The sequence below is a fragment of the Mustela nivalis genome (assembly GCF_964662115.1).
Source record: "Mustela nivalis genome assembly, chromosome: 7".
NCBI classification, from domain to species: domain Eukaryota; kingdom Metazoa; phylum Chordata; class Mammalia; order Carnivora; family Mustelidae; genus Mustela; species Mustela nivalis.
This window is the reverse complement of record NC_139026.1, coordinates 52,460,707-52,478,842: the sequence shown is the minus strand read 5'-3', so window position 1 is coordinate 52,478,842 and position 18,136 is coordinate 52,460,707. Positions and strand designations below refer to the sequence as shown.

Genomic DNA, 18,136 nt, shown 5'->3' with positions numbered 1-18,136 from the left:
GAAGACCATCGTGATAGAACAAACTAACTGAATGGGATAGCTATTTTAATCAATACCTAGAGGATTCTAAATGTATTCAGGATTCTAAATTTGCCTCTTTACAAAATACTAAGTTAACTGAAGTAAATAAAAAACTGAAAGGTGGACCCCCACCCCCACCACCTGGGTGGCTCAGTGGGTTATAGCCTTTGCCTTCAGCTCAGGTCATAATCTCAAGGTCCTGGGATCAAGCCCCACATCAGGCTCTCTGCTCATCAGGGAGCCAGCTTCCTCCTCTCTGTGCCTGCTTCTCTGCCTACTTGTGATCATGATCTCTGTCAAATAAATAAATAAAATCTTAAAAAAAAAAAAAAAGCAAACCTAAAGGTGATTTAAAAAGAAATCTGAGGCACTTTCTTTAGCAATACCAGTAAAGGCTCCCCCAATGCCATTGCCCCACCTCCTTTAAAGCCACCTTTGCTTTCTTCTAATGCCTTCCTCTATCTGAACTCCCCGCCTTCTCTAAAGCTGAAACCTTACCAACTGAGCCTTTTAAAACCCTACCTTTAAAAATGCCGCCTCTGAGGATCCTGCTAAACCATTGAATTCTTAACAATCCATGGACCAAACCTGAAATTAGAGCTACAGTAAAAAAATTTTCCCAAGGTAACTGAGGATCCTCATAGACTTGCCAAAGGATTTAATTTTGTAATTTAAATTTACCAACCTGGCTTCTCTGATCTTTATCGATTAGTCCACATGCTTAATGGAGAAGGTCAAGCCCAACATTGCTGGAGAAGGTCAAGCCCAACATTGGATGAAACCTGCAATTAGAAAAGCCCTGAACAATCTTTAGAATTCCAGTTAAGTCAGCCACCAGACCTTTTATGTGATCAAGCTCATGCCAATGGCTAAAAGACTTCATCTGTTCATCATTACTATAGTAGACTTCAAGCTGTTTTTAAAGAAACTTCTGGACTCCCTGGGACATTGAATTCACCAGGGAAGCCTTTAATTCAGTGTTTACAAATGGTTTAGATAGAGATCTACCTCTGTTAGTCAAGAGAACCTGCATAGCATGGGAAATAGTATCCACCCTTGATCTCATTAAATTAACCACACCCTAGAAGATGATTAAAAAAAAAAAAAAGCAACTAAAATTTCAAATTTCCAAATTCAGTATACGGAATCTCCTAAGCAAACTCTCCCTATTAGATTCTGTCATTATTGTTAAAAACAAACAAACAAACAAACAAACAAAAACACAAAACCTGACCATTAGGAAAAGGACTGATACAAATTAAAAAAGTTTGATGAACAGAGATTTCCAAGAGCCAAGTGTCAGACTCATCCCAATCCCAATGTCAAAACTATACCAATGATAGGACTCCAGGGAAACATAGGGACTGTTTCCCATTCTACCATTAAGTAGGCCAGGGAGAACTACTATTCAGATCAGGGACAAATTCTCACAATATTAACACAGGAGCGAGCTATTATATTGGTGTTCAACACCACAACAATTAAATACTCTCTTCCTCAGAGTAAGCCATTTATTCAAATAATAGGGGGATCTCAAATAAGCCACAGCGTGTTCCTATTTCTAAACCTATTCTTTTCACTTGGGACTTTTGTAAGATAGACATCCATTTCTCATCAGTGAACTAGCCACTTATTAGGAAAAGATTTCCTAGAAAATATCATACTGCCATTTCTTTCTCTTGAGTTCAAATTCCCTGAACTGAATATATATCCTTCGAATGTAACTCCCCCAAATCCAACATCTTTTCCTTTCACATGTACTTTACAAACCAGAGAAGATCAAACATGAGTTTCATCTCCATTATTAATTTTAGTGTCCCTTACTTGATTGGCAAAATTCTTCATAGACATAGGCAGAATTCATACTGACCCTCCTGTTAAGATCCAAATTGATCCCTTAACCCCCCTAAATTATCAATACCCTATAAACAAGGAAGATTTCCAAGGTATTAAGATCATAGAGGACTATAAAGCACACAGACTTATTATTCCTTGCACCAATCCTTGAAATATCCCTGTTTTATCTATAAGAAGACCTAATGGCTGAAGATAGATACTCTTCCAAAACCTCCAAGTAATAAATAATATTGTTATTCCTTATCATCCCATTGTTTCTAATCTCCATACATTACTTTCTCTGGGAAGGACAACATGCCTAGACAGTAATGTACCTGGATTTTACTGAAAGTTCTTCTTACTATTCACAAATTTTAAAAGGTGATCTACATGATATAAAATTTTCTGGAGGCCCCACATTACTACGATATGTAGATGATTTACTTCTCTGCTTACCCTCTCAAGATTCCTTACAAAAAGACAGTATTCATCTGTTAAAACTCTTAACCACTAAGGGACACAGGGTCTCAAAGGAAAAGTTGCAATTTGTTCAAGCTTAAGTACATTACTATCCCAACCCTTACATGTCTTAGAAGAAAAAAAAAAAATGCCTAAACCTGACCTCATCATCTAGGAAAATTAAGATGACTTGGCCTTTAAAACCTTGAAGAGAAGTTTAATAAGTCCACCTGCCCTTGGACATTCAAATTATCAGCTACCCTTTTTTGATTTTATATATGAAAAAGAGGAACATGCCCTCATAGTACTTACCCCAAAACAGGGGGCTACCACCAATCTGTAGATTATTACAGCCAACAATGAGATCTCATGGTCTGAGGTTACCCCTATACCTTAGAACTTTACTGCCTTTCTGGTAAAGGCCACTGAGAAAAATAGATGTGGGATCCTTTTTGAATATCTTAGTGCCTCACACTGTTGAAGGTCTCTTGAACTCACACAACACCCAGCACCTTCCAGCAAAGCCACCTTGCTTCTTAAGAAATCCTCTTGCTAACCATCCCTCACATCACTCTCATTTACGGAAACAGTCTCAACCTTGCTGTCTTTCTTTCCTCCTCAGTGGGAACCTATACTGAAAGCCTATGGAGTAGCCCATGGTTCTGGAATGTTGTGGAAACTGATGAGGTTTCCTTGCTTCCACAGAGGCAAAATTAAAAGTGCTCCCTAGGTCCCAAATTTATTAGTTGCTTTGTTCCTACCAGCAGTTCTAGCTAGATGTTAATTACAGTCCCTGGGCATTCTAAGTCTTAGGACTCTGGGAGCCATAAGGAGCCACGTTGATGATGCCCCCACAAAACCCACGGCTCCTTTGGGATTCAAAGACTAGAAAATCACTTTCCCTGGTGCTGACCTAAGAGGATTAATAAGGGAAATACAAAAATTGACCTCTGAATAGGAAAAACAAAATCCAATGTCTAAGGGATTATGAAGAAAAGAACATTTGATTTGAACCTAATAACAAATGGGTCCTGCTAGAAAGGTCTAAAATTTCCATTATTAACTACCATACATGAAATTAAATAATTAATCAGCTAACATTCATGAATTAATATTTGTGGTGAAACATTGGCAAGGCTGCAAAACATGTTTATCTTGCTTGTTCCATTGGTCCTAAACTTAATCCAGGGAAATTTAACTGTAATTCTCCTGGACATTTTAATTTACCCAATGAACTATCCAAGGTTTGGCAAATGGATTTCACACACAATTGCTCCCATCTTAGGGATATAAGTATGTTCCAGTAATGGTTTAATGGTTTACATGTTTTTACACTGAACTGTAGCTCTCCCATGTAGACAGGTAACTGTCTTTTCTGTAGCTAACATCTTATTAGAAAACATTATTCTCACTTGAGGATCACCCTGCCCCCCCTTACCTTCATAGTGATCAGAGAAACCACTTCACTACTCAAATACTTCAATGAGTCTGTAGTATCTCCCTAGTTCTGCAACACTGCCACTGTGTTTATTATCCTTAGTCTTCAGGACTGGTCAAATATACAAATGGACTTATTCAGACTCAGTTAGCTAAATTAGTTGAAACTCTCCAAATACCCTGGCCAAATGTTAACCGTTGGTTCTTCCATATCTTAGATCTACTTCAGGTTGCATAAATTTTCATATTTTTTAAAGATTTTATTTATTTACTTAAGAGAGAGAGAAAGCACAAGTGGGGGAAGGGGCAGAGGGAGACAATATCTCCCTCAGTGAGCTGACTCACTGAGCATAGAGCCTGACCCAGAGCTCGATCTCACGACCCATTAGATCAGGACCTGAGCAGAAAACAAGTGTGGGATGCTTGACCATCTGAGCCACCCTAACTTTTGCCTTTGGAAATAACTACAGAACAGCTAATGCATTTAGATGTCCCCTCTCCCCACACAAACATACACACTTGTTTTAACCCACAAGTAATAAAGGGGGAAATACTTCAGTTTTACAGTTTTGCAAAGGCCTGATCAAGTACTTAGAAAATAATCGTGTTCTTGTAGGACAGTCTTTCCACAGACATTCCCAGAACATGAAGACAAACACATCTTAGAGCCTGGAAACTTTATCTCTGGAAATACATCTCCAAAAAAATTCTTTAAGCTCTCCGGCAAGAGAGATTCTGGTAGAGGTTTTATTAACTAATCTCTGCGTAGCCAGACTTCAAGGAATAGACACCTGGATTCATGTGTCTCATCTCAAGAAGACCCCAAAACCTGAGTGAACTTGTACACCAATGGGTGACCTGAAACTACAAATCTCAGGGAACTGAAACAGACAACATCTGAGGTAGATAACTTACGCAAGATATCCAAACTAGGCCTGCATAACTTCACTTTTTTTTTTTAATTACCCTATGTTTAGTTGAATCATGTTATCCAGGCTTTCAAAGGATCTTCTTCTAGTTTTTCTACCATTCTTTAATTTGATTTTGACACATCATTTTATCCCCACCTTACAGAAACTCTCTGATTCCACTACCTTACTGTTCATTGGCTTTCTGCCAGAGCAATAATGCTCATGATGAACCTGAATCATGGCCTGGCTACTGTATTTAGAAGGATGGTGACACCTACCTAGTAAAGATAAAGGATTTTCCTGCAGTACCTTTGAAACCATACATGTCCTTTTACTAGAAAACTGGTGCCAAATATTACGGTTTTCCACAAATATCATGGATTTACTCATAAAGGATCACTCAGGTCTGGACTTGTATCCAAAATTTTTCTCTTGTATCCTGGAAGGACTCCAGGATTTCTCCCACCAAATATTTGTAACTATATTATTTTATAAAACCTGGATGAACACAAGAGAAAGAATTCAACTTGCTTTTTCCCTAGATATCTTTTTCCCTAGCTATCCAGACCTCCACCAAAACCCTATTTATACTAGATCAGCTCAATTGTTACTTCAGGTCTATAGAAATGTAAGATGTTCATAAAACCATTTCCATAATGCTAGTAAACCAGATCTCATGTGTTCCATATAAATGGTTATATTTCTGATCCTAATATGCCCTCTTTCATTTCAGGAAAAAGAATCTGAGCCAAGAACCCAACTATGCTTCATCCTTAAAATACATTAGGTATCTCTCTCTCTCTTTTTTAAAGATTTTCTTATTATTTATTGTAGAGAGAGAAAGCGAGCACAAGCAGGGAAAGGGGCAGAGGGAGAGGGACTAGCAGACTCCCCAACAAGCAGGAAGCCCTACTCAGGGCTCGACCCCAGGACCCTGAGATTATGACCTGACCAGAATGCAGACACTTAACCCACTGAACTACCCAGGCACCCCGGGCATTTCTTTTTATGTGAAAAAGACGGGGGACAAGTTCTATGTTTTCTCTTAATTGGAAAAGACATTGGGGGATCATTGCCCTCAGCCCTGATGCCAAAACTAAGAAACATTCTTTCCTCTACTGCTTATATACCTAATCTAGAGTCTTTCTCCCATCTACTTAAAAGGACACATCAGAATTGGGAATAATATAATATAATATAATATAATATAATATAATATAATATAATATATAATTTTGAAAGGCTGTCTACAAGTAATCCTCCAGTAGATAGAAAGGGTTCGGACATGTTTTCTCCAGAGACTTTTTAGGTTGGATTTCAGTAGCAGACCTTCAAAACGCCATCTGCAGTATTTTGACTGCGTGTCTACCACTTTCAATGCTGCTGACTGAACTTTTGAACTTAAGGAAGTTCAAAAGGCTTCCTAAAAGGTAGCCTTATAGGAATAGTGCTAGAAAACTGCTGAGCCCTAAACCTGCTCACTGCTTAGCAAGGGGGCATCTGGGTCCTACTTGGGGAAAAAAATGTTGTTTTTATGTGAGTAACTTGAGAAAAATAACACAAGAACTAAAAATAATGAAAGACAGTAGCAAGGAGCTAGCAAAAGTTGACCAGACTCCTGGAACTTGGGACAGTTTTGATCTATTAAAAATGAGTAATTGAGGAAATTAGCTGAGAAGTATGTTTTAACAAATAGTGACCATTGGGCTTTGGGTCATCAGATTAATTGTTTTATTAAATTTCTGTTGTTCTATGGCAGTAAGCAAATGACTTCTTCCCAAATGTAGGTTCAAAATAAAATTATTTTCCTTTCAAAGGATTTTCCTGAAACTCAACTGACCACAGAAACTAAACCAACCCTCTTAAAAGGATATAACTGATATTCTTGATTTTCAACCCTCTTGGAGGCCAGTGATATTCCATACCATGGCCCTCCTCTGTGGGACAAGACACATGAGATGGTCCCCCAGCTTCATGGAAAAACACACTTGAGGACAACCCTTCTCTGCTCTACACTATACAATACAATCTATAAAGAACTGTGACTTTGACCAAAATTAACAACACCTGAATGCTAGAATTGACCAGCATTGTTTTCTTTGAAGCATCTTGATCAAAGGGGGAAATGTGAAAAAAGGGGAAGCATGTAAAAGAATTTCAATCTAAAATGGAAAATCTCGGGCAAAAGTCAACAAGGGAAAAAAACGTAAGAACTGAGAAAGACTGATTTCCCATAAATGCCTTATTTACAGAAAACTGATAATGTTGGAATTTTCTTAAATAATAGGGAATTGGTCAGGTGTTCCCTCATATGAACCTTGGGGAAATTTTTGCTTATGGCTTTCAGAGACGTAAACAATGACCACATCAGGTCAACCTCACAAAAAGCTGACTTGAGGGACACCTGGGTGACTCAGTTGGTTAAGTGTCTGCCTTCAGCTCAGATCATGAAGCCAGGGTCCAGGGATCAAGTCCCGCATCAGGCTCACTCACTACTCAGCGGGGAGACTGCTTCTCCTTCTGGCTCTGCATGCCCTCCCCCTACTTTCTCTCTCTCGCTCTCTCTCTCTGACAAGTTAATAAACTAAAAAAAAAAAAAAAAAAAAAAAAAAAAAAAAAAAAGCCGACTTGAGCTTTATATGATTGGACTGGTTTAATCTGCTCAGGGAATTTTCAAAGCTGTTCTCTGTGTTTGATTTTAACAGTCTCTAAGTGAGTTCTCCCCTCTTCACGGAACCTGCCCATAAAAACAGCCCACCCCAAACCCTCAACACACCCACCTACAGCCCATTACAGTTTTTATGTCCCTAATGGCAACTCCTTTTCTATTCCCAAATGAATCCATCTTTTTTGGACAATTTTGAGCTTGCCCCAGTTTAACTCTTTATTCAGATGACAATTTTTTTTTTATTACCTCATCTTATTTTTCATATTTGACTTTTTTTCTTTAACATACATTTATTTTTATATCTTTCAGTTTCCATTTTTAGCTTATTTCATTTTTTTCAAGATTGATTGATTGATTTGAGAGAGAGAACTCTCTGCGGAGGGAGAGGGAGAAAAAAATCCCAAGCCGACTCCCCACTGGGCTGGATCTCAGGACCCTGAGATCACTACCTGAGCCAAAACCAGAAGTCAGAGCCTCAGCCAACTGCCACCCAGACACCCCAGCTTGTTCACTGTTTTAATAGCTTATTACAGTATTTTAACCATGTCTTTTATTTACTTCACCTTTTCATGGAATTATCTATGTTTTATATTAGAAAGCATTATTCTAAAGATACAATTGTTTTTGAACTTTTCTCGCAGCCTTGAGGAAGTTCTGATTTCCTAAATAACCACTCTGTTATTTCACTTTTAGCTTCCCCTTCACAATCCCAATGCTAAAAATTTGAAATGAGTAATTCTAAAGATTTATAACCCCAAATCTCCACCCTTCTTTCCCATCCCATAATACTGACATAGCAATGATCACTCCATAGATAATCCAATTCTTCCAAGAAAACAAATGAAATATAAAATACATAATATTTAACATACAGTCAGTCAGTGATTACTACATCTTGAAGAGGTATTACAGCATCATAGGAGAGAGAGATTGCAATTTACAGAGAAATCTTAAATATGCAATTACCTGTAATTATTAATTACAAAGAAATATTAAATATAAACTCCACATCTATTTGTTAATAGTAATCAGCTTGCTTCCAGTAGCCTCTCATAGATTGTTCTCCCCTGCTTCTTGTAATAAATTCATCAGCTGATTTGCCAATAGGTAATTAAGAGAAATTTCTATTAGTTCTGTTAGTCCACATTTTTGGCAAATAGAAGTCCTTTCTGCTTTTGATTTGATGGGAAATAATAATAACAGCAATGATAATGTTGGATTGATTACTTGGGCAAGATGTGAAATGAAATGCATAAAAAAACTCTTCTGGAATTTATTTCAACTTAAAACTTTACAACATTGTGTTGTCTCAAAATCTTGAGTCCAGTTTTATTCTACACCTGGCAATACTTACAACTCTACCCCCATTCCACATACACTAGCACGGCAAGGACACATTTCTCACCCACTCACAGTTGCTCAATGTTCTGTAAACACATCATTCTTTGAAAATAACATGGATTTAGAAATATGTCCAAAGGTAATGATGTCTTCCGTAGAGCTTTTTTAAATAGCTTTATTTTAAGAATTTTTTAAAAATTTTTATATAATTAACACATCAGATTATCAATGACACAAAGTCAACTCTTTTCATGGTTACTTACTCTCCTCTAGTCCTTGTTTATGTAAATATTTAATGCTGCTATTAGAACCATAACTTAACTTTTGTTCTCTTTTTCATGTAGCAATAAATTACAGTAAAGATTTACATATGTTAATTAATGTAATCCAGTTACAGGAATTATTATTATTAAGCCAATTTTACAGCTGAGGAAGCAGAAGCACTGAGAAGTTGTATAATTGGCCCAAGATGGCAGAATACGTAAGAGTGAATCTATTCCATTAACCCCTGTGTTGTCCAAACTTAAGTCCTGTTGAGATATTCCCAGGGGCACCCAGGTGTCAGCTGGTTGTGTCCGACTCTTGATTTCCACTCAGCTCATGATCTCAGGGTTGTGAGATTGAGCCCTGCGTCCAGTGCCGTGCTCAGCGTAAAGTCTGCTTGTCGGTCTGCCTTTGCCCTGCTCTCTCGCTCGCTCTCTCTCTAATAAATAAATAAATTTTTTAAGATTTTATTTATTTATTTGAGACATAAAAAAGAGAAAAAGAGAGTGCGTGCTTGAGCAGGAGAAGGGGCAGAGGGAGGAGGAGAAGCAGGCTCCCTGCTGAGCAGAGAGGCCTCCGCAGGACTTCATCCCAGGACCCCAGAATTATGACCTGAACCAAACGCAGACGCTTAACTGACTGAGACCCAGGCACCCCAAATAAAATCTTAAAAAAAGTATATTCTCACACTGTATTTCAGATTTCTTCTTTTCCAGATACTTTTATTGCTTATATGAATGTTATTTTAGCCAGGAAATGATATCAAATTATTTTATTTATTACTTCATTCCACAAATACTTATTGAGTGTCTATTTAACTGATGACTGGAATTTCATTATGATATTTTCATTCTTGTGAGTTTAGTGGCTACCTACTATTAAAAATTGGAATGCTGTGACTTTGATCTCTGACTTTGACATTTGGCTAAAGTCTATCTTTCAGGTTCAGCTTTGGCCTCAACCAATTTCAACATCATTTCTGGATCCCTGAAATTGTGTACAATCAATAATCCTATGATCTTTGTAGGTAATAATTATATAAAATCACTATCATAATGTTACTAATATAATTAAGGTATAATTTGCAGATCTATTTTAATATATGAATATTCACTTACAGTTATATGTTATATGTTATATGTATTTTGGAGCTGTCTTGGAGCAAGGAAACTTCTTGCCAGTCTCTTCCAAAAAGACAATTCAAAAAATTGATATATTCGGGACACCTGGTGGCTCAGTCAGTTAAGCATCTGCCTTTGGCTCAGGTCATGATCCCAAGTTCCTGGAATCGAGTCCCCCATAGGGCTTCTTGCTCAATGAGGAGCCTACTTTTCCTTCTGCCTGCAGTTCCCTCTGCCTGTGCACTCTCTTTCTCTCTTAAATAAATAAATAAAATCCTTTTAAAAATGTGATATTTGCAAAAACTCCCTTAAGACATCAAAGCCCGTTATTGGCCTTATTCATCTTTCTGTCCTGAACATATTCCTGGAATGAAAAAAAAAAAAACATTATAAATGGGTAATTTGGGTTCATTTCAAAATTTCCTGTTCTCATACATATTGTAGCAGCAGGTGACAGAAATAATGGCAACTTTCATTTAAAGTGCTTCCTCTTTTCTTCAGCCACAGTCAATGTCTATTTCCTCTGAGAGTTCCATAAGAATAAAGCAGAGAGCATGGGAAGAAATACTGAAGCGGGCCATCTGTACCCCAATGTTCATAGCAGCAATGGCCACAATCACCAAACTGTGGAAAAAGCCAAGATGCCCTTCAACAGACAAAAGGATAAAGAAGATATGGTCCGTATATACAATGGAATATTACACAGCCATCAGAAAGGGTGAACATGGACTGGACTGAAGGAGATTATGCCGAGTGAAAGAAGTCAAGCAGAGAAAGTCAACTATCATATAGTTTCACTTACTTGTGGAGCATAAGGAATAACATGGCGGACATTAGGAGAAGGAAAGGAAAAAAGAATTGGGGTAAATCTGAGGGGGAGATGAAGCATTAGAGACTGTGGACTCTGAGAAACAAACTGAGGGTTTTGGAGGGGCGGGGGTAAGGGATGGATGAGCCTGGTGGTGGGTATTAAGGAGGGCACATATTGCATGGAGCATTGGCTATGGTGCATAAACAATGAATCTTGGAACACTGAAAAAAATAAAAGAAAATTTAAAAGAAAAAAAAAAAGAAATTCTGAAGTGGAAATGTCCTCCTGCCTCTGGGTAACAAATGCCCAGCAAGACTGTATGTTACCTTAGAATTTAGAAGTAAACAATTATCATAAGGATGTATATTTATGGGTTTATTAGAATTAAAAAATGAAGCATTACTTGCCCTATCAGAAATGTTTTATCTTACCAATTATTTTGACAATGAGAACTGGCTTTGCAAAATTAGGTTATTAGTGAACATTTTCTAGAAATTTAATCAGCTAAATGTGTAAGTCCTGATTTAGAAAATAAGTTAAGAATTTTATGAAGTTTTTATCTATAAAATCATAATTGAGTTAAAAATATTTTAATTTTCCAAATTTTTAAAAGTATATTAGTTGTCTTTAGGTAAGAAAGTAACAATCAGTAACCATTTATAAGTACCGGTAAGTCTATTTTGTGCATTTCCTAGAAACTGAGAATGAGATTGATTTTAATGACTGAGTTTCAAACTCTTTTGCAATTGACCTAGTTACCAGTGCTTGCTTTCAACAAAATTAAGGAGACTATTTATAATTATGTAACTACAATTATATTTAATGACAATTATAATGTGTATGATGTGACCTTTGGCTTATAACTGAGAAGCCTAAATATTTAAATGATATTGTTCTAATTGAACCTCTCTCATTTCACTCTTCTCTATGTAAACAAGATTTCTTGATGCTCACACCTACGTGATAGGAAACAGAACAGGAATATTCTAGAAGAGAAATAGAAAAAATAGGAGGTAAATAGATAGTGGAAACTTGCTTTAATAGACAATAAGTAGTATTCATTCAAGGATACAATAGAATAGAAAAAATAGGAGGTAAATAAATAGTGGAAACTTGCTTTAATAGACAATAAGTAGTATGCATTCAAGGATACAAAATCTGACTGCAGAAACCAGATGGATGAAATGTACAATTTATTTCACTAAGAAATTATTTTCAAACAAAATTATCTCTTGTGTTTCATATTTAATAAGATTGTAGTAGATATATATGGTCTTGATAGGTAATATACTGACACTTGTAATGAGAATTCAATCCAGAAAAGTTGCATTACTACTCAGAACCTTATAGGTACAAAAACTTTTTTTAATGATTTTGATTACCTTAGTTACAGAAATGAATGATAAGGTGTTCATTACAATGTATTGAAGAATATGGGCACCTGGGTGGCTCAGTTGGTTGAGCGTCTGCCTTCGGCTCAGGTCATGGTCCTGGTATCTTGGGATCGAGCCCCGCATCCAGCTCCTTGCTCAGCAGGGAGCCTGCTTCCCCCTCTCCTGCCTGCAGCTCCCCCTGCTTGTGTGCTTTCTCTCTCTCTCTTTCTCTCTGTCAAATAAATAAATAAAAATTGTCTTAAAAATTTTAAATAAATAAATAAATAATATTGAAGAACAAAACAAAAATTATGTGAGGAACTACAATGGAAATATAAGATCAAGAAGAAGCAAGAATGATGTAAAATTTCCAACTAGCAACAAAAGAATCCAACAAATGGATGATGGTAGACAATAAATTAATTACTAACAGTGTGTACATTTCATTGGATATGTTTAAAAAGTGATATTATAGCTTTATTTTTAAAATAGCAGTATTTATAATACACTTTTTTATCATCTTGCGCATGACAAAAAAATTTAAGTTAAGGAAGTGTGATGAGTTACACGTTTAATAAAATTCTTTTAGGGAATATAAGAAAAAAGATTGAAGACCAAAGAATGTAAAAGTTTTAGTTGAGAATGCTGAGAAAAATATCACTTATGCCACATTATATATATGTATATTAAATATACCTAATAAAATTTACAATTAAAAATCAAGATGGAAAAGTTTTGAAGACACCCAATTTATTCTTGTGTGCCTGAAGTTCAAGCTACAGTGGTGATTTTTGTTTCATCCAAATACGGATTTTTTATTTTTAGTCATTAGACATTTGGCCAAAATACAGGTTTCTTTGAACATCCAATAAGTTTATTTATGCCTGGGAAAAGTAATATAGGACTCTTATAAGTCATTTATTACTTATTATACATTAATTCACACAACATTAAGCAGGTGGAAAGTGTGTTATTTATGGAAGTGCAGGAGTGGAGAGGGAGAGCACAGGGGAGCTCAGTAGAAAAGAAAAATTCATAAAGATTCTAGTGAGGGAAGCACCCAAAATAAAATAGAAGAGTTTTATATTCATTCAGCAAACATTTGCCAACTACTAATGGCCAGGACAATGCTTTCTTATAGCTTCTTCTCTTTGACTTGGCTTTATGTCACCCATACTTTATCCTCCCGGGAATTGAAATATCTTACATACCTACAGTTTTACAGTTCACAAGGGTGGCCATGTACACTAGCATCACTTCTCACTCTCTCAGATCACTTACAAAATGTAGACAAAGCAGCATCAGGGTGGCTCAGTCGCCTAAGCATGCAAGTCTTCATTTCATTCAGGTCGTGATCTTGGGGTAGTGACCTTGAGCCCCACCTCTAGCTCCCCACTGGGCGTGGAGCCTGCTTAAAATTCTCTCTCTCTCTCTCCCTCTGCTCCTCCCTTCACTCGTACTCTCTCTCACTCTTAAATAAATAAATAGATCTAAAAAAAAAATGTATGTCAAAAACAAAATATTCTTCATCTATAGAAATGCCTATTTCGGGGCGCCTGGGTGGCTCAGTGGGTTAAGCCACTGCCTTCGGCTCAGGTCATGATCTCAGGGTCCTGGGATCGAGCCCCGCATCGGGCTCTCTGCTCAGCGGGGAGCCTGCTTCCTCCTCTCTCTCTCTGCCTGCCTCTCTGCCTACTTGTAATCTCTCTCTGTCAAATAAAAAAATAAAATCTTAAAAAAAAAAAAAAAAAAGAAATGCCTATTTCTCACCACATCCTATTTTAAACTGGTTGTCTACTCAAAATATGCCCACTTCATTTTCTGGGGTCCCAGTTAAATTAATGTAACAGTGTGGATCTTTCTTATTTTCAGAATTCCATGAATATAGATTCTAACACCCCAATCTCTCTTGGAAAGCAAACAGGAAACCAAGCAATCTTGGTTTAAAGATTTTATTTATTTATTTATTTACTTACTTACTTATTTGACAGAGAGAGAGAACACAAGCAGCAGAGCAACAGGCAGAGGGAGAAGGAGAAGCAGACTCCCCACTGAGCATGGACTACCCCCCACAATGTGGGGCTTGATCCCAGGATCCCAAGACCATGACATGAGCTGAAGGAAGATGCTTAACTGTCTGAGCCACCCAGACACCCTGATGAAACATTTTTATATTTCTCAAAGTAGAATTAAATAAGAATGTTCATCAAATAAAGGTCATTTCATTAGGGAATAAAATGAATAAATTGGCTTTAATTCCAGATGTTCAATGAACTTAGAAATAATAAGTATGTATTACATCAGTTATATCCAAACGAACTATCATTTCCTTTACAAACAAACATAAAAAGAGCTATAAATTGCACACATTAAGCTGCTAACCAAGGGAGAGATTGTCTTCAGATTTATTCTGTTTAAAATCTTGTGATAATACATTATATGTTTATTAAATAATTAAATAAAATCCTGTGATAAATTTCACTTCTTTGTTCCATTAAAGAACCAGATAGGATGAAGCCAAGGGGAATATGTGATGTTCCCTAGACTATTAAAAACTGATATGGTATAGGTATTTACATTAATACCTCTTTTAAAAAAATGAAAATCAAGAATATTGATTGATTTCATCAAGACATATAATTTATTTTGTTTCTTCTTAAAAATATTTAAGGTACTGATTAATAATCAGAGCTAGTGTAGCCTAAAAGTCCTATTTTTCAAAGACTTAGAAAATTTGAGAAAGTGGATTAAAGAACACTGATGGTTGTAGAAATAATCTGGAATTGATTTTTTTATACTGGAAGTAGTTAATATGTTACAAAAATAAATGGTTAGCAGTTTACTTTCACTGCCCATCAGGTAAAATAAAAACCAGAGATTACAAGAACAGAGTTCAAGCAATCAAGGACTCAGCTTCCTATTATTTCCTTTCTCTCCCCACCATGAGGGGAAATCAACTGCCCAATCCAGTCTTGATTCTATTTCTCCTGCTCCTTCCCAGAGATGCTTCCACTGCTTCAAAACCGTAAGCAACATTTCCAGAAAATTCTACTGCCCTTCTCTTTCTCATTGTGTTATCTGCTTCTTGATATGTCTCACTTACTTATTTTCTGATTTCCTGTGAAGTTATCTGCTGTTGAAGGGGTTTGGAAAGGTCAGTACATTGTTATGGCTCATGTGGAAAGGGGCATACTCCAGTTCTAGAAAACACAGAGACATAGGGCGGTAACATTTATGAAACATTCACCAAATAAGAATACAGAATTATACAACATTCACTTAATAATAATATAAAATTCCCACCAAAAGGGGGGGGGACATATTTTTATAATTGTCTCATGAAAAGGGCTGCTGTGTCTCGTCCACTGTGAAATGGCTCAGTGGCCATATTTTCCCCCAGTCAGGGATCACCAGGACGGATGCATGACTTTCACACAAGCTAGGCTTTGTGTGTCAGGTCACTCAAATCATCAGCAAACCTGTAGGGGCTGGCATTAGATCTTGGGACTTTACATATTAACAAAATGTAGGCTCTGCCTTCAGTACCTCACAGTATAGAAAATAAGAGGAGATAGTGCACAGAGAAAGGAATACAGTGCAAAACCAGAAGCAAGCACTACAGGATTTTGTGAGAATGCCCACAGAGAAAACCTCCCTCTTCCTGGAACCTTTAAGTGATATAAGAGACGGGGTATCACCTAAGTGTGCAAAGAGAAAGCTATTTTTGAGATAAGTCCTATGAAGTAAATAGGATATACCCAGATAGATAAGGACACTTCAGAAGAAGAGAGAGGCCTGGGCAAACCAGAGCATTGCAAATACAGCACGTTCGAGTGGTTGCAAATGATGGGCAAAGAACAGTAGGAAAAGTGATATTTTCTTCTGGGTGAACATGGTAATATATTTGGTGATTAGCCTTGCCTAGCTTGGTTTGTCTTCCAACATCAGAGAGTGTAAGAGAGAAAAGAGCTAAAATTGCTCTTGGAAAAATACTGCAAATCAATTCAATTCTTCCTTACCTATTAATTGTTATCACTTTAGCATCCTAAAATAAGGACATTCATATCATCCACATGAAACCCAAGACCACCGGTAGGCAGGTTCTTAAGGCTTTCATGATAATCAATGGGTTAATCACATTTTGTTGTTGCTTAAAAAAAAAAAAAAAAGTTTTTTCAGCTTTATAGACATATAATTGACAAAATTACAAAATATTTCAACTGTACCATGTGATGATTTCATATACACATATATGAAAGGATTTCTCCCACTGGGTGAATTAACACATCCATCTCATGCATATTTACTCTTCTTCTTTTATTTTTCTGAGAAAGTTTAAATTCAACTTCCAGCAAATTTCGTTTATACAATGCAGTTATCAGCTATAGTCACCATGTCTTACACTATATCCCCAGACTTCATTCATCTTACTATAACTGAAAGTTTGTACCCTTTTACCAACCTCTCCATATTTCCTTCAACACTCCTCCACTCCAGGCCCCGGAAGTCACCTTTCTATACTCTGTTTCTATGAATTTGACTTTTTTAAAAAAAGATTCCACGTGTAAGTGACAGCATGCAATATTATCTTTCTCTGGTATACTTCATTAATAATGATATCAAAGTCCATCATGTTGTTGCAAATGATAAGATTTCCTTTTGTTAAAGCTGAACGGTATCCCATTTCTAAATTTGAAAATGACTTCTTTTTTAAAAAAAGATCTTGTTTATTAGAGAGAAAGAGAGAGAGAGAGAGAGAGCACAAGCAAAGGGGCAGGGCAGAGGGGAAGCGAGAAGCAGACTTTCTGCTGAACAGGGAGCCCAACATGGGGCTTTCTCTCAAGGACTGCAAGATCTGACCTGAGCCAAAGGCAGACACTTAACTGACTGAGCCATCCAGGTGCCTCAGAAAATAATTTCTATCCAAAATACAAAGTGACTCCTGGATTGCTTATCCATAGCTTATGAATAGTTCTACAAATATTGTGAGGGTGAATACCTCCACAGCACGACAGAAGCATATTAATGTTTAACTTGTTGGAGGTTTCTGAGTTTCTAAGGTCTTTTGGATTGTCCTTTGAAGAACACATTCCTCTGCCTTTTTGCTGAAATCTGGCTCTGTTCTATGATTGGTGATTCCAGAAAAGATGATCTAGAATACAGCCACAATAATGATGTCTTTTTAACTTCTCCATGATTGATCCAGACGCCTCTTCTCCACAGGCAGTATCTGGTGCTGGTCCCATCACAGCTGTATGTGGGGGTTCCCGAGAAAGCTTGTGTCATGCTTACTCACCTGAATGAGACGGTGACACTGAACATAATTCTGGAATATGGAATGCAGACCAGAACCCTCCTTGCAGACGTGGTGACAGAGAAGAACTCCTTCTACTGCAGCCCATTCACTGTCAGTATGACTCCTTAGGATACAGAAGCTCGTTAGAGGAAGAGCATATTTATTAGCTGATGCCTTGTGTCCTGACCACCGACAATAAAAAAGCATAATGAAAACACTGAGAAGTACAAAGTGACTTTCAAATTAGATTCTACTGAGTATACTTTCATAATATTTACAAACAATTCCAGTGTAATATGCAAAACATAATAGTAATTATAGGAAAGATTTCACTTGCCCTCAAACTCGTGAGGGAAATAAAGTTCATGCCGTTACCCACAAAAACATTAAAAGTCATAAATTTAAGTGACTTATTTAAGATCTCACAAGTGGCCATTGGTTAATGTCTTGTCCTTGTAACCTGTTATTACATAAGGGATTAAATAGTTAATGATACTGGCTTACTGCCAATGATATAACACATAGTGTTGTTGTTGACCATCGGAAAATAACATTTGATAATCATTTTAATGCCATCGTATTGCTGTGGATATGAGAG

The 18,136-nt window shown here is 36.8% G+C and overlaps 1 protein-coding gene and 1 long non-coding RNA gene across 2 annotated transcripts in view; one reads left to right on the top strand and one right to left on the bottom strand.

The window, feature by feature from the left end:
- Positions 1-10,288: 10,288 nt before the first annotated feature.
- Positions 10,289-15,647, bottom strand: LOC309868454. The gene is made up of 3 exons (XR_014313701.1): positions 15,346-15,647; positions 12,252-12,460; positions 10,289-10,422 (listed from the first exon to the last, which is right to left on the bottom strand). It is a non-coding gene; the product is annotated as an uncharacterized lncRNA (long non-coding RNA).
- Positions 15,130-18,136, top strand: part of LOC309868433 (pregnancy zone protein-like) — a 43,241-nt gene continuing 40,234 nt past the window's right edge. The window contains exons 1-2 of the mRNA XM_082738280.1: positions 15,130-15,267; positions 17,466-17,649. Of these exons, the coding sequence (XP_082594406.1) occupies positions 15,185-15,267; positions 17,466-17,649 (267 nt within the window). The 5' untranslated portion in view covers positions 15,130-15,184. The remainder of the gene's footprint in view (positions 15,268-17,465; positions 17,650-18,136) is intronic.